Consider the following 23,049-nt stretch of genomic DNA (forward strand, 5'->3'; position numbering starts at 1 on the left):
TGGTTATTAATTGCTTATACTTGCTTTTTCTAGCTGTTCCAGATGCACCTGGAGTACCAGATTCTACTCATGTAACAGGCGACAGCATTACAGTAACATGGGCAAGACCAAAATCTGATGGAGGAAATGAAATAAAGCAATATATCTTAGAAAGAAGGGAAAAGAAGGGCCTGCGTTGGGTTAAAGTGTCCAGCAAGAAACCCATCACTGAGAACAGATTTAGAGTAACTGGTCTGGTTGAAGATAATGAATACGAGTTTCGTGTAATAGCTGAAAATGATGCAGGAGTTGGCGAAGCGAGTGCAATATCAAGATTAATTAAATGCAAAGAGCCTGTGAATCCACCCAGTGCGCCCAGCATTGTCAAAGTGAGTGACACCACCAAAACATCAGTAAGCTTAGAATGGACAAAGCCAGCCTTTGATGGTGGCATGGAAATTATAGGATACATCATTGAAATGTGCAAAGCTGATCTTGGCGAATGGCATAAAGTGAATGCCGAAGTTGTCGTGGCCACAAAGTATACTGTTGTCGATCTTGAGGCTGGTGAAAACTACAAATTCAGAGTTTCTGCCGTGAATGGTGCAGGCAAAGGAGACAGCTGTGAAGTACCTGCTACGGTACTAACGTCTGACAGGATAACATCTCCTGAAATCGATATTGATGCCAACTTCAAGCAGACCCATATTGTTAGAGCTGGGGCAAGTATTCGCCTCTTCATTGCTTTCAAAGGAAGACCTACACCAACAGCTATGTGGTCCAAACCAGACAGTGACCTCAGCATTAGGGCTGATATTCATACTACAGACTCATTCAGCACACTGACTGTGGAGGATTGTAACAGATATGATGCAGGAAAATACACTTTCACTGTAGAGAATAGCAGTGGTAGCAAGTCTATCACATTTACCGTCAAAGTGCAAGATTCCCCTGGACCACCAGGCCCAATTACATTCAAGGATGTGACAAGAGGATCTATTACATTACTGTGGGATGCTCCTATCATTGACGGAGGTGCACGTATTCACCATTATGTTGTGGAAAGGCGAGAAGCAAGCCGACGAAGCTGGCAAGTGGTCAGTGAAAAATGCAGTCGGCAGATAATTAAGGTAGCAGATCTTGGAGAAGGTCAACCATACTACTTCCGCGTTGCTGCAGAAAATGAATATGGTGTAGGTGAGCCCTATGAGACACCAGAACCCATCGTAGCTACTGAAGAGCCTGCGGCACCAAAGAGATTAGATATCATAGATACAAGCAAGTCATCTGTGACATTAGCTTGGCTTAAACCTGAGCATGATGGTGGAAGTCGCATATCCTCCTACCTTATTGAAATGAAACAGAAAGGATCAGACCACTGGATTGAAGCTGGCCAAACAAAACTTTTAACTCTGACCATTGATAACCTTACAGAAAATACTGAATATGAGTTCCGCATTCGAGCTAAGAATGATGCTGGATACAGTGAGGCAAGAGAAGCATTCTCATCTGTCATTATAAAAGAACCTCAAATTGAGCCAACAGCTGATCTAAGTGGCATCACAAGACAACTTATTACCTGCAAAACAGGAAGCAATTTCACAATTGACATACCAATCAGTGGGCGTCCAGTACCAAAGGTAACTTGGAAATTGGAGGAAATGAGACTCAAGGAAACTGAAAGAGTAAGCATTAAAACAACAAAGGAAAGAACAACTCTGACTGTCAAGGACAGCATGAGAGGTGACTCAGGAAGGTACTACTTGACCCTTGAAAATACAGCTGGAGTCAAAACATTTACTGTCACAGTAATTGTAATTGGAAGACCAGGTCCTGTCACAGATCCTGTTGAAGTTTCTTCTGTATCTGCTGAGTCATGTGTACTGTCTTGGGCTGAACCTGAAGATAATGGTGGAACAGATATTACAAACTACATTGTTGAGAAACGTGAATCTGGCACAACAGCATGGCAACTTGTTAACTCTAGTGTGAAACGCACCCAGATTAAAGTGACCCACCTTACAAAGTACATGGAATACACTTTCCGTGTCAGTGCAGAAAACAGATTTGGTGTCAGCAAACCTATTGAATCTACTCCTATTGTTGCTGAACATCCTTTTGGTAAGTAAACAATTTGCTTTATTGATTTGTAGCATTGTTTATAACAGTCAATAAATAAATACAATACAATAATGTCTTTCTTACATCCTTTTAGTACCACCAAGCCCACCAACTAGACCAGAAGTGTATTTCGTTTCTGCCAATGCCATGAGCATCCGATGGGAAGAGCCATATCATGATGGCGGAAGCAAAGTTACAGGATACTGGATTGAAAAGAAAGAACGTAACACAATCCTCTGGGTGAAGGAAAACAAGATACCATGTTTTGATTGTAATTACAAAGTAACAGGATTGGTTGAAGGACTTGAGTACCAGTTTAGAGCATATGCCCTGAATGCTGCTGGTATCAGCAAGGCCAGTGAAGCTTCAAGACCAGTAATGGCTCAAAATCCTGTGGGTGAGTAAATATCTAACCCTAAAATGCTACCAACTTTAAGTATTGGAGACACCAAATTCAAAGGCTAATACTTCTCTAAAGTTTTGATACTAATAGGCTCATGTTTTGTTTCCGTTTATAGTCTATGCAAACTGTTATTGTCATAAAGGTCTATCAGCAAACTCTTTATCATTATTCAGAATGTATATTTCCATTTAATTCAATAAAGCAGTGGTTCTCAACTTTAACCCTCACGTTTTCCCAACAGGCCATGTTTTCAGGATTTCTGTCAAGGGAAGCAAGTGCTGACTCAGCAAATTAGATTAACTCACCTATCCATAATTAAAGAAATCCACAAAATATGATCTGTTGGTGGTACTTGCGGACTGGAGTTGATAACCACTGAACTAAAGTATAACTTATTGCAACATAGATTTAAAGTGTCCATTAAAACATTAGAACATACATTAGAGGAAGACATTTAAGACACAGTGAAAATATTGTTAAGGAGATTATTTCCATTTTTGAAACTCTAAAGGTAACATTGAACATTCTTTCCATATTTATTTAGATCCACCAGGAAGACCAGAAGTGACAGATGTTACAAGATCTTCCGTTGCATTGAGATGGTCTACTCCTCTTAATGATGGTGGCAGCAAAATTGTTGGTTATATTGTAGAACGCAAACCATTCAATGAAGCGGGTGACGGTCGTTGGCTAAAATGTAACTACACCACAGTTTCGGAGAACAACTTCAATGTGACAGCTCTAAGTGAAGGAGAGGCTTATGAGTTCCGTGTGCTTGCCAAAAATGCCTTCGGTGTAATAAGTGCCCCATCACAGTCCACCGGAGCTGTTACTTGCAAAGACGAATATTGTGAGTATTTCCGTATAATTTATTTTCTTTATTAACTCTCTTTGTTATAAAATGAAAAGGTCAACAAAACAATGTCTACATTTTCTATTATAATAATAATAAAAATATTCAATGCATCACGTAAAATATTAAGACTACCTGAAACCATTGTTAGTTATTAATTTTTGTGCATTTTCTATCTTTAGCACCACCCAAAGCTGAACTTGACAGCAAACTCCAAGGAGATGTTGTGACAATAAGAGCTGGTTCTGATCTTGTACTTGATGCATCTATTGGTGGCAAACCAGAACCAAAGGTGTTCTGGTCAAAGGGTGAAAAGGAACTTGAACTGTGTGAAAAGATTAATCTACAATACACCAGTAAACGTGCTCTTGCAATTGTCAAATTCTGTGATAGAGGTGATACTGGCAAATATACTTTAACAGTTAAGAATGCAAGTGGAACAAAGTCTGTGTCTGTGCTTGTTAAAGTACTTGGTAAGTATAGATACAGTATGCTCCATGTTGTATTTACCAATCACAGTATTTAAGAAAAAGGCTTTTAACAAATGTCTATATTTTGTTCTTTCTCAGATTCCCCAGGGGCTTGCGCAGGCAAAATCACTATAAGTAGAGTTACAGATGAGAAATGCACTCTTGCATGGAATGCACCACAAGAAGATGGAGGTGCTGAGATAACTCACTACATTGTAGAAAGACGTGAAACCAGTCGTCTCAATTGGGTGATCGTTGAACCTGAATGCCAGACACTTTCATGCAGTGTGACGAGGTTGATTAAAAACAACGAGTATATATTCCGCTTAAGAGCAGTTAATAAATATGGACCAGGTCTGCCACTTGAGTCTGAATCCATTATTGCAAGGAACTCATTTAGTAAGTGGAAATACACTAATTACACTGATGAAGTGCATGACTTCCAAGTTGGTGTTTCCGCAATTCTTTAACATCCCTTATTTGTCACAGCTATTCCATCATCGCCCGGTGCACCTGAAGTTGTTGGTGTCAGCAAGGACCATGTCATTATTCAGTGGCTTAAACCAGAATCAGATGGTGGCAGTGAAATCAGCACTTACATTGTAGACAAACGAGAGAAGAAGAGTGTAAGATGGACAAGAGTCAACAAAGACTACACAATTTATGACACACGCTTGAAAGTCACTGGATTACTAGAAGCAAGCGAATACCAATTCCGTGTCAGTGCTGTCAATGCAGCTGGAAACAGTGAACCAAGTGAATCTTCCCCATATGTGTTGTGCAAAGAACCTACCTGTAAGTTTTCACTTATATGTCTAGATTTATATATCTGTATAATTCTAGAACTTCACTTCTGCATTACAATATTCAAGGATAGAACACTCAGTGGGCAAATTGAAATGAGCTATGTGAAATGAGCTAGCAAAGCAGAAATACCATCTCCAATAACTAGATAGATACAAAACTAAGATTTAGCCCACAAACTACTAGAAGAAGCAAAATGGCTGAATATTTACAGAGACCTTGCACAAGGGAATTTTAAGCCTATGTAATCTGTTTTAGGACAAACAAATTATATATTGGAGAACCAAGATACAAATTCAATTTCCAAACAAATGACATGGATATTGGATATAATCATACACTATAACACATTAGTAGATCTTGTCTTTAACATTATGCATAATAATAATACTACTAATAATAATAATATGTATTTATAGATCAACAGAAATTAAATTGAATCAACATTCAGGGACATATTCCATGGGAAAAACATTGCCTGTGACTGTGACTTATGAAAAATGGGCATCATTCCTAATAAATATATTGTTTGATTTCATTTTTTTCAGATACCCCAGCTGCCCCATCTGCTCCAAGAGTTGTGGACACCACCAAACAGAGTATTAGCTTGGCATGGTCTAAGCCCTTGTATGACGGGGGTGCTGATATTTTGGGATATGTTCTTGAAGTACAAGAAGAAGGCAATGACCAGTGGTACAGACCTCACACTACCACCCTACTTAGGAATACTGAGTTTACTTTGACAGGTCTAAAAACCAGTCAGAAATACCGTTTCAGAGTCTCTGCAACAAACGCAAATGGCACAAGTGACTTTAGTGAATCATCAGCTGAAATTGCACCAGTTGAAAGAATAGGTATATGAAAACTTCTATCTATTAATTATATTATCATGCAGCTAGACATTTGTGACATTTATTAAATATATTAATTTATTTCATTAGAAATTCCCGACCTGGAACTTGCTGATGATCTTAAAAAGATTGTTACAGTCAGGGCAGGAGGCTCCCTACGTCTCATGGTTTCTGTGTCTGGAAGACCATCTCCTGTGATCACATGGAGAAAGGAAGGTGTTGACCTTGCAAGCCGAGCCGTCATCGATATAACAGACAGCTATACTTTACTTGTCATTGATAAAGTGAACAGATATGATGCTGGAAAGTACATCATAGAGGCTGTTAACCAATCTGGCAAGAAGTCAGCAACAGTCGTAGTCAAAGTTTATGGTAAGCTATATTTTGAATATATAAATTTAAGGAAAAAAAGCATACAACGTGTCTGGAATATGGTCTTTCTCATTACACATTTTGGTAAAATAACCACTTAAAAGCAAAATTTGAGTACAAGCTAGTGGTTTCATACGTAAACCTCCAAAGTTGTTGAACACAATAACATTAAATAACCCTGCATCTTTCTTGTCCCTTTCACAGATTCACCAGGCCCATGTGGCTCAGTGAAGGTCAAAGAGGTCTCTAGAGAATCTGTCACAATTACTTGGGATGTGCCGGTTTTGGATGGTGGAGCCCCAGTAAATAACTACATCATTGAAAGACGTGAAGCTGCTATGAGAGCCTTCAAAACCGTAACCACAAAATGCAATAAGACAATTTACAGAATCTCCGGTCTAGTAGAAGGATTAATGTACTACTTCAGAGTTTTGCCAGAAAACATATATGGAATTGGAGAACCATGTGAAACATCAGATGCAGTATTAGTGTCTGAAGTTCCTATGATACCACAGAAACTTGAAGTTGTAGATATTACTAAATCCACAGTGTCTCTTGCATGGGAGAAGCCTCTTCACGATGGCGGTAGCAGACTAACTGGCTACGTAGTTGAAGCTTGTAGAGCCGGAACAGAGAAATGGATGAAGGTTGCAACACTAAAACCAGCAGCTCTTGATTATATTATTACATCATTAAATGAAGGTGAACAGTATTTGTTCAGAGTTAGAGCACAAAACCAGAAGGGAGTATCTGAACCACGGGAGATTGTAACAGCAGTAACCGTACAGGACCAGAAAGGTACAAGGAATAATGTGACAAGTAATTAATTACATGTACTGTTATTGTGATAGTTTTGAGGCTTACCTGTTTCTATGTAATTTATAGTGCTTCCTTCCATTGACCTCGCTGGAATACCTCAGAAGACTGTACATGTACCATGTGGAAGACCCATCGAGCTTGCCATACCCATTCATGGTCGTCCTCCTCCAGCTGTTTCATGGTTCTTTGCTGGATCCAAGATAAAAGAGGTTGACCGGGTTAAGATTGAAACTGTGAATAAAGTAGCTCACTTGACCATTCGTGAGACTACTATCTATGATACTGGAGATTATACACTTGAACTTAAAAACATAACTGGGACAGTTTCTGAAACAATTAAAGTTATTATCCTCGGTGAGTGACATCTTGATCATATGGTTCACTGTATAACACAACAAAATAATATAATAATAATAAAAAAATAATATGATAATGATAATAATAATAAACACATGTTCTTTTTTGTGTTTTACAACAGACAAACCTGGAACTCCTGTTGGACCAATTTCAATTGATGAAATTGATGCCACATCTGTTGCTGTTTCTTGGGAACCACCAGTGATGGATGGTGGAGCTACAATTAGTGGCTATGTTGTAGAACAACGGGATGCTCACCGCCCTGGATGGTTACCAGTCTCTGAGTCTGTTACAAGAGCACTGTACAAATTCACTAGACTCACTGAAGGCACTGAATATGTATTCAGAGTGGCAGCTACAAACCGTTTTGGCATTGGTTCTTACTTACAGTCTGAAGTTGTAGAGTGCAAGAGCAGAATCAGTAAGTACTTTTTATTAAACATACCATATCATAAAAGGTTTTCTTATCATTACATTACCTGTCCTAAATACATAATGTTATTAATAAACTAGATGTTCTACACTAAATATTCCATGTTAATATTTATATAATAATAATCCAACACACAAATGAGTGTTATGATTATTTATTGTAATGGCCACACTATGTATTGCTCCTATTATTCAACCATCTATGTCTTATTACAGGTATTCCTGGACCACCAGAGACTCCACAAGTGTTTGATTTCTCACGTGATGGCATGACCATAACTTGGAATCCACCAGGTGAAGATGGAGGATCCCAGATCATTGGTTATATTGTGGAACGCAAGGAGGTTAGAGCTGAACGTTGGGTCCGTGCAAACAAAGTACCGGTGACAATGACACGCTACCGGTCTACTGGACTTATTGAAAGCTTGGAATACGAGCATCGTGTTACAGCTATAAATTCAAGAGGTGTTGGAAAACCAAGCCGCTCTTCTAAACCTGCAGTTGCAATGGATCCAATAGGTAAATTAAATAAATGATTTGAACATATTGCTTAATTTGCTACATGCATATTTTAATTTGTAGATGGGGATAAAAGACAAAACAGGCAGATTCTAAACATGCATATTACATTTCATTAGAAGTGCAGTTAGGAAACAACACAAATGAATTGTGTGTCGTAATTTCAATTTACTAAGCAAGAGTAATCATAATCCTGAAAAATCAAGGGTGTGACATATTTTTCTACTAAAATACATATATTTATGTATTTTACAATGTCTTACAGCTCCTCCTGCCAAGCCTCAAAATCCAAGAGTTACTGATACTACAAGGACATCTGTTTCTTTGGCATGGAGTCCACCAGAAGAGGAAGGAGGATCTAAAGTCACTGGTTACTTAATTGAAATGCAAAAGATCGATCAATATGAATGGACCAAATGTAATACTACTCCAACCAAAATCTGTGAATATACCCTTACACACCTTCCACAAGGAGCAGAATACAGGTTCCGCGTGCTAGCATGCAATGCTGGAGGACCTGGAGAACCAGCTGATGTTCCAGGGACTGTCAAAATCACTGAAATGATTGGTAAGTCATTTAAGATGCTAAATCTGTTTTAAAGGTTTATTTACAAATTCAGTGGTAATGGTTCATAAAAGCATTCTATAATAACATGTTTCTCTTTCCAGCATATCCTGATTATGATTTGGATACCAAATACCAGGAAGGTCTGGTGGTAAGACAAGGCAGTGCAATCAGAATAACCATAGCAATAAAGGGAAAACCCATCCCAATATGTAAATGGACCAAGGAAGGTCGCGATGTAAGCAAGAGAGCTATGATTGCAACTTCCGAAACACATACTGAGCTTGTCATCAAGGATGCTATTCGAGAAGATTCTGGAACTTATGACCTAATGCTTGAAAACAAATGTGGCAAAAAGGCTGTTTACATTAAGGTTAAAGTTATTGGAAGCCCAGACACTCCAGAAGGTCCACTAGAATATGATGACATCCAAGCACGCTCTGTAAGAGTAAGCTGGAGAGCTCCTGCAGATGATGGCGGCTCTGATATCCTAGGCTACATTCTTGAAAGAAGAGAGGTGCCAAAGTCCGCTTGGTATACAGTTGATTCACGTGTAAAAGGAACATCGTTGGTGGTTAAAGGACTTAAAGAAAATGTTGAATATCATTTCCGTATTTCAAGTGAAAACCAGTTTGGTGTTAGTCGTCCATTAAAATCAGAAGAACCGGTTATACCAAAGACACCTTTGAGTACGTATTCATGGTTATTTCTTTTAAAATGTACAGTGGCTTTAGGGTCTCATGTTAACAAGCAGATGTATAGCAACCGAGTTATGCAAATATATTAATTAATTATTAAATTGCAGATGTTCCAGAACCTCCTAGCAACCCACCAGAAATTATGGATGTCACAAAGAGCACGGTTAGCTTATCTTGGTCTCGACCTAGAGATGATGGTGGTTCTCGTGTCACAGGATACTATATTGAACGCAAAGAGACAACCACAGATAAATGGGTTAGACACAATAAGACCCATATTACTACCACTATGTATTCAATCACTGGACTTATACCAGATGCTGAATATCAGTTCCGCATTATTGCACAAAACGATATAGGCTTGAGTGAGTCAAGTCCATCATCTGACTTGGTGATTTGCAAAGATCCATTTGGTAAGTTTCCCGAAATTTTGGTCACACTAACTTTTGACAAACCAGTTTAAAACAGTGCAATTGATGCTAATATTTGTATTTCTTACATTATACAGATAAGCCAAGTCAACCAGGTGAAATTGAAATTACATCTGTCTCAAGAGATAGTATAACAATACAATGGGAAAAACCAGAGTGTGATGGTGGAAAAGAGATCCTTGGTTATTGGGTTGAATATCGCCAATCTGGAGACAGTGCATGGAAGAAGTGCAATAAGGAACGCATCAAGGACCGGCAATTCACCATGGGTGGCTTGCTAGAAGTTACTGAATATGAATTCAGAGTGTTTGCGGAAAATGAAACCGGAATCAGCCGACCCCGCAGAACAGCTATGACAGTGAAGACTAAGCTTACCTGTGAGTCTTTTTGCTAGGCAAAAAGTTATCCTTATATTGACATTTTGCAACTCGTATATACCATTTAACATATTCACCTCTTTGAAATAATTTTGCATGTATTTTTTACACAGCTGGAGAAGCTCCAGGTCTAAGAAAAGAAATAAAGGATGTCTCTAGCAAACTGGGTGAAAGCGCCAAATTAACTTGCCAGATCGTTGGAAGGCCATTACCTGACATCAAATGGTATCGCTTTGGCAAAGAGTTGGTGCAAAGTCGAAAATACAAAATGTCCTCAGATGGACGTAACCACACCCTTACAATCTTGACCGAAGAACAGGAAGATGAAGGCCTCTACACTTGCATCGCTGTCAATGATGCTGGAGAAATTGAAACAAGTGGCAAACTGCTATTGGAAGCTACTCCGCAGTTTCACCCTGGATTCCCTCTGAAGGAGAAGTACTATGCTGGTGTAGGAACAACTCTTCGTCTGCATGTGACATATATTGGACGTCCAGTGCCTGCCATTACTTGGTTTCATGGCAAAAAGCCATTGAAATCTGGTGAAGCTATTACCATTGAGAACACAGAGCACTATACTCACCTTGTCATAAAGAATGTGCAGCACAAGAGCCATGCTGGCAAATACAAAGTGCAGTTGAGCAACATATTTGGAACTGTTGACACAGTGCTTAATGTGGAAATACAAGGTAAAAGATTGTTCAGAAAAGCATTCTCTATTGATGTTCTTAGTCCCTGAAAGCAAATGCACTTAACAAAATATTTTTTTTTCTCCCCACAGATAAACCAGACAAACCCACAGGTCCAATAGTTGTGGATGCTTTACTTAAAAATTCAGTTGTAATCAGCTGGAAACCACCAGAGGATGATGGTGGGTCAATGGTGACCAACTATGTGGTGGAACGCAGGGAAGCTAAGGAAGGTGAAGAGTGGCATTTAGTGTCGTCCTCTATTTCCGGAACAACCTGCAGAATTCTTAATCTGAATGAAAATGCTGGCTACTACTTCCGCGTTTCTGCGCAAAACTTATATGGTATCAGTGAGCCTTTAGAAGTTACATCTGTTATTTTAATCAAGAGTCCATTTGGTGAGTGAAACTGGATGAACATTACTATGTTTAATCGTGCAAACACAATGTGTTATTTATCAATGTAGAAATGTTACTAAACTACTGCACATTTTAATTGCAGTAAAACCAGGAGCTCCCGTTAAGCCAGTTATCACAGCCATCACAAAGGATTCCTGTGTGGTGTCGTGGAGGCCGCCGGCCAGTGATGGAGGTGCAAAGATTACAAATTACTTCCTTGAAAAACGTGAAAAGAAACAGAACAAATGGATATCAGTCACAACAGAGGATATTCACGAGACAGTATATTCCGTCGGTGGCCTCATCCAAGACCTTGAATATGAATTCCGCGTGAAATGTGAAAACATTGGAGGTGAAAGCGAATGGAGTGAAGTATCTGATCCTATGGTTCCTAAGTCAGATGTACCAATCCGTGCTCCGCAGTTTAAGGAAGAGCTAAGAAACCTGAATGTGAAGTACAGGAGCACTGCTACCTTTGTTTGTAAAGTTACTGGCCATCCCAAACCTGTTGTTAAATGGTTCAAACAAGGTAAAGAAATACTTCCAGATGGAGAAAAGGTGAAGCTACAAGAATATAAAGGTGGATACTATCAGCTTGTCATTACCAATGTCTATGAAGATGATGCTACAGTGTACCAAATCAGAGCCACCAACCAAGGAGGATCAATTTCTGCTACAGCTTCCTTGGATGTGGAAGGTAAACATTATTTCTATAAATTTCCTTTTGCTATTAAATATTGATTGTTATTTTCATTAAACTAATTTCTTCTGGGTTTTTTTTCATTTAAATTCTCTGCAGTTCCTGCTAAAATTAATCTGCCGAAACATCTGGAGGGAATGGGTGCTGTACATGCCTTGAGGGGTGAAGTTGTTAGTATCAAAATCCCATTCTCTGGCAAACCAGACCCTGTGATCACATGGCAGAAGGGACAGGATCTCATTGACAGCAATGGACAGTATCAAGTCATCGTCACACGCTCATTCACGTCACTTGTGTTCTCAAATGGCGTGGACAGGAAAGATGCCGGCTTTTATATAGTCTGTGCAAAGAACAGATTTGGCATTGATCAAAAGACCGTAGAGCTGGATGTTGCAGATGTTCCTGACCCACCAAGAGGACTGAAAGTCAGTGATGTTTCAAGAGATTCTGTTAATCTAACATGGAATGCCCCAGCTACTGATGGTGGCAGTAAAATCACCAATTACATTATTGAAAAATGTGCCACTACTGCAGAGAGATGGATTCGTGTTGCACAATCTCGTGAGACCCGATACACTGTGGTTAACTTATTTGGCAAAACAAGATATCAGTTCAGAGTAATAGCAGAAAATAAGTTTGGGCAGAGTCAACCGTCTGATCCAACAGATCCAGTAGTCACAAAAGAAGATAAGACAAGAATGCTGAACTATGATGATGAAGTCTCTGAAATAGAAATCTCCAAAACAAAAGCAAAACATTCTTCCACAAAAGTGCTTCACGAGACATTCTCAATTGCTGAAGAGCTTGGGCATGGGCAGTTTGGAATTGCCCATCGTTGCATTGAAAATGTTTCAAAGAAAACATACCTTGCCAAATTTGTAAAGGTTAAAGGTACTGATCAAGTTGCTGTGAAGAAAGAAATTTCTATCTTAAACATTGCTCGCCACAGAAGCATCTTGTACCTATATGAATCATTTGAAAGTCTTGAAGAACTGGTTATGATCTTTGAGTTTATATCTGGCGTTGATATTTTCGAAAGAATCAATACATCAGGCTTTGACCTCAGTGAAAAGGAGATTGTTTCATATGTTCGTCAACTTTGTGAAGCTCTTGACTTCCTTCATTCAAATAGCGTTTGCAACTTTGATATCAGACCAGAAAATATCATTTATACCACAAGAAGAAGCTCAAGTATCAAAATTACAGAGTTTGGCCAAGCCAGGCAGTTAATACCTGGAGACAACTTCAGACTTCAGTTCACAACTCCTGAGTATTATGCACCCGAGGTTCACCAACATGACTTGGTCAGCACAGCCACTGATATGTGGTCTGTTGGTACACTTGTCTACATACTTCTGAGTGGTCTCAATCCATTTTCTGCTGAAACTAATCAACAGGTTATTGAGAACATTACTAATGCTGAATACAACTTTGAAGATGAAGCCTTTAAAGATATCAGCTTGGAGGCACTGGATTTCATAGACCGACTTTTGGTAAAAGAAAGAAAGAGTCGTATGACTGCTGCAGAAGCCCTTGAGCACTTGTGGTTAAAACAAAAGACAGAAAAAATAAGCACAAAAGTTATTAAGACACTAAGACATAGACGCTACTATCAAACTTTGGTCAAGAAGGAATGGAATTTCGTAGTCTCTGTTGCACGAATCTCTTGTGGTGGTGCCATAAGGTCCCAGAAAGGGGTCACAGTTGCTAAGGTCAAAGTTGCATCAATTGAAATCGGACCACTGACTGGACAAATAACACATGCTGTTGGAGAAGAAGGAGGATATGCCAGATTCATATGTAAGACTGAAAACTATGACCAGTCTACACAAGTGACTTGGTACTTTGGCATCCGGCAATTAGAAAATAGTGACAAGTATGAAATCACATACAATGAAGGTATTGCCACAATCTATGTCAAAGACATCAGAAAATCAGATGATGGCACTTACAGATGCAAAGTGATAAATGACTATGGAGAAGACAGTTCCTATGGTGAATTATTTGTCCAAGGTGTCAGAGAACAATATGAATACTACAGATGCAGGACAGTGAAGAAAGTGAAACGCAGACTTGACACCGCAAGGCTTTTGGAGAGACCACCAGAGTTCACCTTGCCTTTGTTCAACCGTACAGCTTATATTGGTGAAAATATCAGATTTGGTGTAACAATAACAGTTCACCCTGATCCACAAGTTACATGGCTTAAGTCAGGTCAGAAAATCAAACCTGGCGAAGATGAAAAGAAATATACCTTTGAATCTGACAAAGGATTGTATCAGCTGATCATTCATAACTTGACAGCCGATGACGATGCTGAGTATACAGTTGTGGCAAAGAACAGATATGGTGATGACAGCTGCAAAGCTAAGCTGACAGTCGTGCCTCATCCAGCAGCAGCAGACAATACTTTAAGACCAATGTTCAAACGGCTGCTTGCAAATTCTGAATGCCAAGAGGGCCACTCTGTTCGTTTTGAAATTAGAGTATCCGGTACTCCAAAGCCAACACTGAAATGGGAAAAAGATGGTCAGGCCTTGGCACTAGGCCCCAACATTGAAATAATTCATGAAGGTCTTGATTACTTTGCCCTTTTCATTAAAGACACACTGCCTGAAGACTCGGGCTACTACAGGGTCACGGCTACAAACAGTGCAGGATCAACAAGCTGCCAAGCATACTTGAAGGTGGAACGTATGCGTTATGTTAAGCATGAATACAAATCTGAAGAAGAACGTACTTTACATGTTCAGAAACAGATTGACAAGACCCTAAGAATGGCAGAAATCCTTGCTGGTACAGATGCTGTTCCACTGACTCCAGTTGCACAACAGGCTCTCAGGGAAGCTGCTATCTTGTATAAGCCAGCAGTAAGTACAAAAACTGTGAAAGGAGAATATGACATTCAGAAAGAGGAGAAGAAAAAAGAGGTAAAAAAGATTCGTATGCCATATGAAATTCCAGAGCCACGGGCACGTGCTGCGACTGCACTTGAAGAAGATCAGTCTATTAAAAGGTTTGTACCGATGTCTGACATGAAATGGTACAAGAGATTGAGAGACCAATATGAAATGCCAGAACCTCTTGAGCGTATTGTCCAAAAACGTCCAAAACGTATTCGTCTTTCAAGATGGGAACAATTCTATGTAATGCCACTGCCACGTATCTCTGATCAATACAAGCCTAAATGGCGTATACCAAAACAATCACAGGATGATCTTGAAACTGTAAGGCCTGCACGTCGTCGTACACCATCACCAGATTATGAACTTTATTATAGACCACGAAGACGCTCTCTTGGAGATGTATCTGATGATGATTTACTCCTCTCAGTTGATGACTATTTGGCTATGAAAAGAGTTGAAGAAGAAAGACTACGTCTAGAAGAAGAGTTGGAACTTGGCTTTTCTGCCTCTCCCCCAAGTCGTAGTCCTCCAAGATTTGAGCTTTCAACCCTTCGTTACACCTCACCAGAAGCTCGTGTGAGCAGGGAAAAGAGAAGGGAAGCAGAAACAATGTATTCAAGTTACCATATCCCAACTAAAGAGGAAATAACAACTAGTTATGCCGATCTTCGAGAACGTTATGAGAGAGCTGTGTACAAACCACCCAAACAAAAACAAAGAATCATTAGTGAGAGAGAAGATGAAGAATTACTTCGTCCATATAGTACAACCCAGAGGCTGTCTCAGTACACAAGAGATCTTGAACACATGGAGAAGGAAGAAAAAAGTAGACTGCGTACAAGAAGGGAATGGGAAATAACTGAAGTAACTGATTTAGAAGAAGCTGAGGAAGCAGTTACTAAAGTCACTAAAAAGGTACGCCAAACATCCCCTGCAGTGACAAGATTGCTTGGTAGAAGAAGATCACTTTCTCCAACGTATATTGAACTTATGCGCCCTGTGTCAGAACTAATAAGACCTCGGTCAAAGCCAGCTGAATCACATGCACCAGAAAGAAGATCTCCCACTCCTGAGAGAACAAGGCCCAGGTCACCCAGCCCTGTTTCTAGTGAGAGATCACTTTCACGTTTTGAAAGAACAGCAAGATTTGACATATTTTCAAGATATGAGTCAATGAAAGCAGCTTTGAAAACACAAAAGACTTCAGAAAGAAAGTATGAAGTTTTGACTCAGCAACCATTCACTTTGGATCATGCACCTCGTATAACCTTGAGAATGCGCTCTCATCGTGTGCCTGTTGGCCAAAACACTAGATTTATCCTAAATGTGCAGTCAAAGCCAACAGGAGACATTAAATGGTATCATAATGGCATTGAAATTCAGGAGAGTAGTAAAATCCATATTTCCAATGTGAGTGGAGTTTTGACTCTGGAAATAATTGACTGTCAGCCTGAAGATAGTGGAACATACCGTGCCCTGTGTACAAACTACAAAGGTGAAGCTTCTGATTATGCTACACTTGATGTTGCAGGAGGGGATTTTTCCACCTATATACCTAAGAGAAGAGATGATTTGGTTCCAAAATCATCTTTCCCTGAGTTGCTTAAATCAGAGGACTATGCTATTTCCTCATTTAAGAAAACTTCTGAAATGGAGGCAAGTTCTCAAAGAAGAGAAGTTAGATCACAAGTGACTTCATCAAGAGAATCTAAAGAATCATATGAGGCTTATGCATCTGAAGAAAAAAGGGTATCTGCCTCTGAAGCAAGAGCACTAGAAGAAAGAGTTGTACACAGACAATTTAAGACTTCAGAGCCTGCAAAAATTCTAACCAAACCACAATCTTTGACAGTTTCTGAAGGTGAGAATGCCAGGTTTTCATGTGACTTTGATGGTGAACCAACTCCGACAGTTACATGGCTGTTGGCAGGACAGTCTATTGTTTCCTCAGCTCATCGCCAAATAACATCAACAAAATATAGGTCTACTTTTGAGATCACCTCTGTCAAACTGTCTGATGAAGGAAGCTACACAGTAGTGGTGGAAAACTCTGAAGGAAAGCAAGAAGCACACTTTACACTGACAATTAAAAAATCCAGAGCAGCAGAGAAAAGTGTTACATCTCCACCCAGAGTAAAATCTCCAGAATCTCACAAAAAATCTCATGAATCAATCAAATCACCACGGCGAGTGAAATCCCCAGAGCCAACTGCACCAAAAGCGAAGTCGACTACCAAATCACCTGCAGACCAAGTAAAATTACCACCTGTTACTGCTCCAAAAATTGCTCAGAACTTAAAGGTGGCAGCTAGCGATGACAAAGCTAAACTTTCTTGTGCTGTTGAAAACACATTACTCAATGGGAGAGAAGTGTTGTGGTTTAAAGATGGTAAGAAGCTGAGGGAAGACGGTCATTTTGGCTTTCACTATTCATCTGATGGGACTTATGAATTGTCCATCCACAACATTTCAGAAGCTGACCAAGGTGAATATGTTTGTGAGATAACTGGGGAAGGAGGTGTGTCTAAGACCAGCCTGCAGTTTGTGGGGCAGATATTCAAAACTGTTTTCTCTCAAGTCTCTAGCGTAATTGAGTCCAAGAAATCTGTTCAGAAAACCAAATCTACTTCAAAGGCTATAGTTCATGAGGAGGTTACTAAAACTGATCTGGTGTCAGAAGAAATCAAGACTGAGATGAAGTCTTCAGTCACAAATGTCAGTTTCAGTGAAGGTCAGAGTGTCATTATCAAAGCCAATATACCAAAGGCATCACAAGTTAAATGGGTGCTTAACGGGTACGAAGTGAAAAACTCTGAAGACTATAGATATGGAGTATCTGGCAGTGATCAAACTTTAACCATCAAAAAGTTCACCAGCAAAAATCAGGGAGTCCTCACCTGTGAGGCAAGAACAGACCAAGGAATCATCAAATGCCAGTTTGACATGACATTAAGCAAAGACGGTTCAAATGCTCCATCATTTGTCTACCAACCCAAGTCTCAAAATACAAATGAAGGTCAGAACATTATCTTCACATGTGAAATCACTGGCAATCCATCTCCCGAAGTTGAATGGTTTAAAGACAATGTACCAGTAAGTAACTCTTAATACTTTGTTATTATAATATACAGCGGAGAGGAAGGAATAGCCATTTTTTGTACATTTCACTCCCTGGAACTATATCAGTTAATAATTGCTTTAAGTTGAAATGCTACACATGAAATTATATTGTCTAACATATTGGGCTACTCTAGATACACTATAATAAAACATGCAGTAGACTGCCCAATAACATTACAGTATCTACAGTAAATTTGCAATATATGGACTGGTATTCCCATTTTGTTGTATAGTTAAAGTCTATGCAATTGAGCATCTAACAAGTAATAACATTCATTATACATTTACTTTCTTTCTCATTTAAATATTTTAATTTAACGATTATCATTTTATCCAACCTGACTTTACCTACTTAAATAAGTAATATATTGGTATCCAACTCACATTGCTTTAAATTAAAAACCATGTTATCTAGATCCTGCCATTTCGTATCCTGCTTGTATATCACAAAATTATATATATATATATATATATATATATATATATATATATATATATATTATAATTTCATCTAAGCAATGTTTGTTTTGTACTTTTCAGATTTCAGTCTCATCTCACATAAGAGTGTCCCGATCTAAAAATGTATACACTCTAGAAATTCAACATGCAGCTGAGAAGGACAGTGGCAAATATACAATTACAGCCAAGAATTACCATGGACAATGCTCTGCCACCGCATCGTTAAACGTTCTACGTAAGCGCGAGCATAGTTATGTATGCAAGCTGTGTAAATGACTGTGCAGGACCAGGGTGTGTGTGGATATATACAGGTTAAGTCACAATGATATTTCAGATTTCTATGATTTGCTATGCGAAGTGTAATGAGTGTTTCTTGTTTGCGAGATTTGTGGTTTGCAAGGCAATCTCTCACAGTTCAAAATTCCCAGCTGCCGGTTCTGCATTGATTCTGCTAGCTTCCGTCAGGAGTCAGCTGAGGAAAATGGCGACTATCGGAGAGCATAAGGCATTCTGTGTTCTTACTTTTCATACATACAAGTCTATTGTGAGCATTCTCAGACACAATTTTGGAGAGAGCCACCCAGCGGTAAGTCGATTCGGAAGTGGTATTCACAAATTCAAGACGAGCTGCATTTGAAAACGAGAGTTGTCTGGGCGTCCGCCAATAGGGGAAGCAGCAGTGGAGCATGTCCGAGCAAGTTTCGCAAGGAGCCCTAAAAAAATCTTCGTATCCCGTAGGAAAACTGTATGGCGGGAAAGAAACTTGAAGAGTTTTCCTTTTCATCAGTAGTTATTGTGTTTACCTGCGTTACAATGAACTTGAGTAAAAAAAATCATTGAAATCTGGAACATCATTTTGACTGTGTTAGAAAACTTTTTAGCACTTTTTAGCCTACACTGATGATTTTCAAAGATAAGATGCAAAATATTAAACGTGTGCATTGAGTGCGCATTAAAGTGAACCAATTGGTTTGTGTCAGAAATGATGTCACTAGTTTCTAGGGATTTTCATAGTTTACATTCTTGAGCGGGTTAGGTACGCGATCCCGGCACTGATAATGCCGGCAGACAGAATCCTCTCAGCGTAATGCCGATGGTGGAAATCCCTACGCATGCACGTAAGTATTCCAACCGTATCCCTACCCCACCTGTCCCGTAGCCTAACCCAAACCCTCCCCAACCGCCCCCTCCCCCCAGCTTGACCCTATCCCTCCCATTCGTGCCTAACCCTAATAGTTGCTGTTGGGATCGCACCCACTGGGATTCCTTTGCCAGGATTCTGCCCGCCAGAATTGTGTGCCCTGGGATGCCTTCTTCATCCCCTTATGAGCATTGGTTATGTCCATAAATGGCCCATGTCCACAGGCAGCAGGTACAGTTAAAGTGTTTAATGTTCTATTTTCTTGCACTGATATGCCATTTCTTCTGTTATTCAAAGGTCTTCTTGAAGAACCTCCAAAACAGGTTGTGCTAAAAACTGCTGGTGAAGTTAGCCTGCAAGAAAGCTTTGCTTTACAAGCAATGCAAATGTCTGCCACCAGACAAGAGGCCTCTTTCAGCAGCAGCAGTAGCAGCAGTATTTCGGAAACAAAGTTTGCAGGTATGTCTTCAGTGAAAGGAGCGTCCTTTATGGAGATGCACTCCAGCAGCCTGATGGAATCCACCAGCATGGAGAGTTCATCCAGCAGAATGCTAGCTACAGGTTTCAGAGGTGAGCACCACGCACCCTATCATAACCAACTTGGATGTAAATGATTTGTTTTCATTTGTTTCTTGATAGCACGCAGTCAATATTCTCAATAATAAGATGAAAAAAAGAGAGTAACTAACAAATCAGAGTAAATGCACTAAAACAATAGATGAAGTAAGGTTAATCAAATAACGTTGTCATATGTTTGACCAAATGTTATGTCACTGGAATGCATGTTTCTCCTCAATCATTACTAAAACACAGTTTACAAGAATAAGGAAAGGTAACTACAATATAACATGATGCAGCGGATGATAAAGAGGTTGAAGGTAAGAGAGCTTTTAACCCTTGCCAAGCGGTTGGATTGGCCAATTTCAGAATACATCATATGCGGTTTACCAGGGCTGGTTTGAGGGCCTGGGGCTGAAAACATTAAAGAGCCTATACTGAGAAGGGGAGGAGCTATGACAAGTGCTGTGTGGGAGTGGCCTGAGCACGTGGGTGTGTACATTCCCTACTGTCTCACTAAATAAAATAGAAAAACTGCAGAATTTTGTGAGAAAACTAAATATGCGTGGAGTTGTACCTCCATTCGCCCCATAATTAATCTGGCTCTGCAGTTTAACAATAGCAGACTAAATGTAACGTATCATATGGGGGGGAAAGCTAATAATCTTCAATTAATAATTAGAAGTCAGCTATTCTCTCCAATGATAGCAGAAATCACATGTACTTGGAAGGCATTTATAGCTCACAGTTCCTGCTGATCACGTTGTTTAGTGAAGCCAACAAATGGACCAGGTTCACCAGAGGTTCTAAACCTTACTCTCAGGATAAATAGGTCGTGTTTGAAAAAGAACCCTGTTTGAGAATTATAATTATTGTCTAAGTGAATGTAAACAATTCACCTGTACATAAAGAAATACTATGGCATGGTCTGATAGTAGTATTTAGGAACATTGGCTGGGTACACATTAGGACGACGGATTGGCCGTCCGGCTGCTCCGTTGTCCTATCTGACGTTTGGAAAGTGCATACACACTTATCAACCGTTGGCCCGATGTGTCGTGCCTGACGTCACAACTGGGCAGGCATTTACATGTGCCCGTCCAGTTGTGATGTCAGTCACCGGCGGCCTGTGCAGCATGTGTACGGGCAGGCGGGCGAGCGGCTGATGTATGTACAATCCATCGTCCTAATGTGTACTCAGCTTTAGTTTAAAGTAAAGTTGGTTTAAACATAAATTCACTCTTTACTTGTTCATACGTATTAAAAAAAAAAAAAAAAGCAAGGTTATAACTTTTGTTTATATTCTATCTTTTACTTAAAGGGAGTTCACCCAAGATTGAAGCACTTCCATCTGATGTCAGCATCGATGCAGGAAAAGTCCTTACTGTAGCCTGCGCCTTCTCTGGGGAACCCACTCCAGACATTGCCTGGTCTCAAGCTGGACGATCTGTTCCTACTGAAGAACAAAAGGGGCGCGTTCACGTGGAAACCTCTGAAGACTTGACCACTCTCATCATCACAGACGTCCAAAAAAAGGACGGTGGGCGCTACACACTGAATCTAACGAACTCTTTCGGATCGGACTCCGCCTCTGTGAATATTAATGTCCGATCACATTAAGCAATCGATCGTTTACATTCACTTGTGCACTTACAAGTGATTCACTTGGACTGGAAAAACTGATATGTAAATAGAAAACTATTTTTGTACCTACCTGTAGAAGACAGAGTCCACAGATTTACACTATAACTTAACTCTTATTTAACGTTAAAAGGCTGAATCATTTTTGACATGTACATACTGTATATAGCCGAGTTGACCGGTTATGGAGTTCTGTACCATATATTTTGTGACGTTTTAAAAAATGCAACTGGAACCAACGGTAGGCAGGAGAAAGTTTCTTAGGAAGCGAATACCTTGTCCACCATTAAACTATGTGCCTCAACACCACGTTGATGTCTAAGTGTACCTCAACAGGTCGAGAAACTCCCTGTTGAAGACCTACACCCAAAAGAGGATGCGAAACACGAACTATGCAAACACTACATAATTTAAATAATTGTAAATATTAGGTGCTGCTTGCAACTACCCTCCTGTAAGCATCACTGCAATATTTGCATTATTCATGGACAATGACTGTTAACTGTTTTACAGAGACTATTTCTCGTTTTGAGCAAAGTGCAAGCGGCCAGCACACTGCTCATAAACCACTTCTCTGCCCTCTTTCTGACACGCCGACTCCCTCAACTTGCTCCCAAAAGTAACATCACCCGGCCATACCCTCATCGAAGTAAGTTAAGAGACTCGAGTGCAGAATCAGTGGCAAAACTCTTCAGAGGTTCACAGGGTGCAGTGATTGTGTGTGGTAGATTAGGAAGTATTACATGTTTTGAGGACAGGGCACATAAGCGGAGTACCACAGTTAGACCAACTGTTGATTAAAAACTTTTAAAGCCCTTTACTTTGTTGTAGCTCTTCCATGTAGTATTTATTGTGAATGTAGTCATATCTATTTATTGAACCTCTTGGAGGTAGATCATTGATTGCAATAAAGCATGTTACCTGCACCAATAAACCCTTGCTTCGCGTATTCATTCTTGGGTATCTCTGGAGTTACTATGCAAAGAAGAATAGATCAGTATATATTAAATACATTTTCTACTAGCCAGGCTAACGAACATCAAAAAAGTGCCAGAGGGATGTAGTCAGTGTGGGAAGCCGACGGTCAAAATAACAGCGCCAGGATGCCAACCACCAGCATCCCGAAGGTATTGGGGGTTAGGGGAGGGTTAGATTTAAGGGTTAGGCACTAGGGGGAGGGTTTGGGTTAGGCACTAAAGGAGGAGGGTTGTGTTTAGGGTGCGGGGAGGGGTAGGTTAGGTTTAAGCACCGGGGAGGGAGGGTTAGGGGTAAGGGTTAGTGTTAGAAAGCTTCCCATGTAGTGCCAGGATTCTAACTGTCGGATGCAGCTGCCGGTATTCTGACCAGCGGCATTCCAACTGCCGGGATCCCATACCCAACCCATGC

General features: G+C 39.9%; 1 protein-coding gene across 4 annotated transcripts in view; it reads left to right on the top strand.

The window, feature by feature from the left end:
- Nucleotides 1–22,597, top strand: part of TTN (titin) — a 285,062-nt gene extending 262,465 nt beyond the window's left edge. For all 4 annotated transcript variants that reach the window (XM_088461211.1, XM_088461212.1, XM_088461213.1 and 1 more), the window contains 23 exons: nucleotides 34–2,100; nucleotides 2,195–2,497; nucleotides 3,048–3,353; nucleotides 3,539–3,829; nucleotides 3,926–4,225; nucleotides 4,316–4,621; nucleotides 5,179–5,484; nucleotides 5,572–5,853; nucleotides 6,058–6,651; nucleotides 6,739–7,026; nucleotides 7,151–7,450; nucleotides 7,678–7,980; nucleotides 8,246–8,548; nucleotides 8,650–9,234; nucleotides 9,351–9,656; nucleotides 9,752–10,051; nucleotides 10,165–10,740; nucleotides 10,833–11,138; nucleotides 11,242–11,835; nucleotides 11,938–17,837; nucleotides 18,405–18,558; nucleotides 19,762–20,034; nucleotides 21,344–22,597. In XM_088461211.1, coding sequence (XP_088317337.1) covers nucleotides 34–2,100; nucleotides 2,195–2,497; nucleotides 3,048–3,353; nucleotides 3,539–3,829; nucleotides 3,926–4,225; nucleotides 4,316–4,621; nucleotides 5,179–5,484; nucleotides 5,572–5,853; nucleotides 6,058–6,651; nucleotides 6,739–7,026; nucleotides 7,151–7,450; nucleotides 7,678–7,980; nucleotides 8,246–8,548; nucleotides 8,650–9,234; nucleotides 9,351–9,656; nucleotides 9,752–10,051; nucleotides 10,165–10,740; nucleotides 10,833–11,138; nucleotides 11,242–11,835; nucleotides 11,938–17,837; nucleotides 18,405–18,558; nucleotides 19,762–20,034; nucleotides 21,344–21,642 — 15,242 coding nt within the window. In that variant the 3' untranslated portion in view covers nucleotides 21,643–22,597. The remainder of the gene's footprint in view (nucleotides 1–33; nucleotides 2,101–2,194; nucleotides 2,498–3,047; nucleotides 3,354–3,538; nucleotides 3,830–3,925; nucleotides 4,226–4,315; nucleotides 4,622–5,178; nucleotides 5,485–5,571; nucleotides 5,854–6,057; nucleotides 6,652–6,738; nucleotides 7,027–7,150; nucleotides 7,451–7,677; nucleotides 7,981–8,245; nucleotides 8,549–8,649; nucleotides 9,235–9,350; nucleotides 9,657–9,751; nucleotides 10,052–10,164; nucleotides 10,741–10,832; nucleotides 11,139–11,241; nucleotides 11,836–11,937; nucleotides 17,838–18,404; nucleotides 18,559–19,761; nucleotides 20,035–21,343) is intronic.
- The last annotated feature ends 452 nt before the right edge of the window (nucleotides 22,598–23,049 follow it).

Source organism: Taudactylus pleione, unplaced genomic scaffold (genome assembly GCF_031769625.1).
Source record: "Taudactylus pleione unplaced genomic scaffold, aTauple2 ptg001027l, whole genome shotgun sequence".
NCBI classification, from domain to species: Eukaryota; Metazoa; Chordata; class Amphibia; order Anura; family Myobatrachidae; genus Taudactylus; species Taudactylus pleione.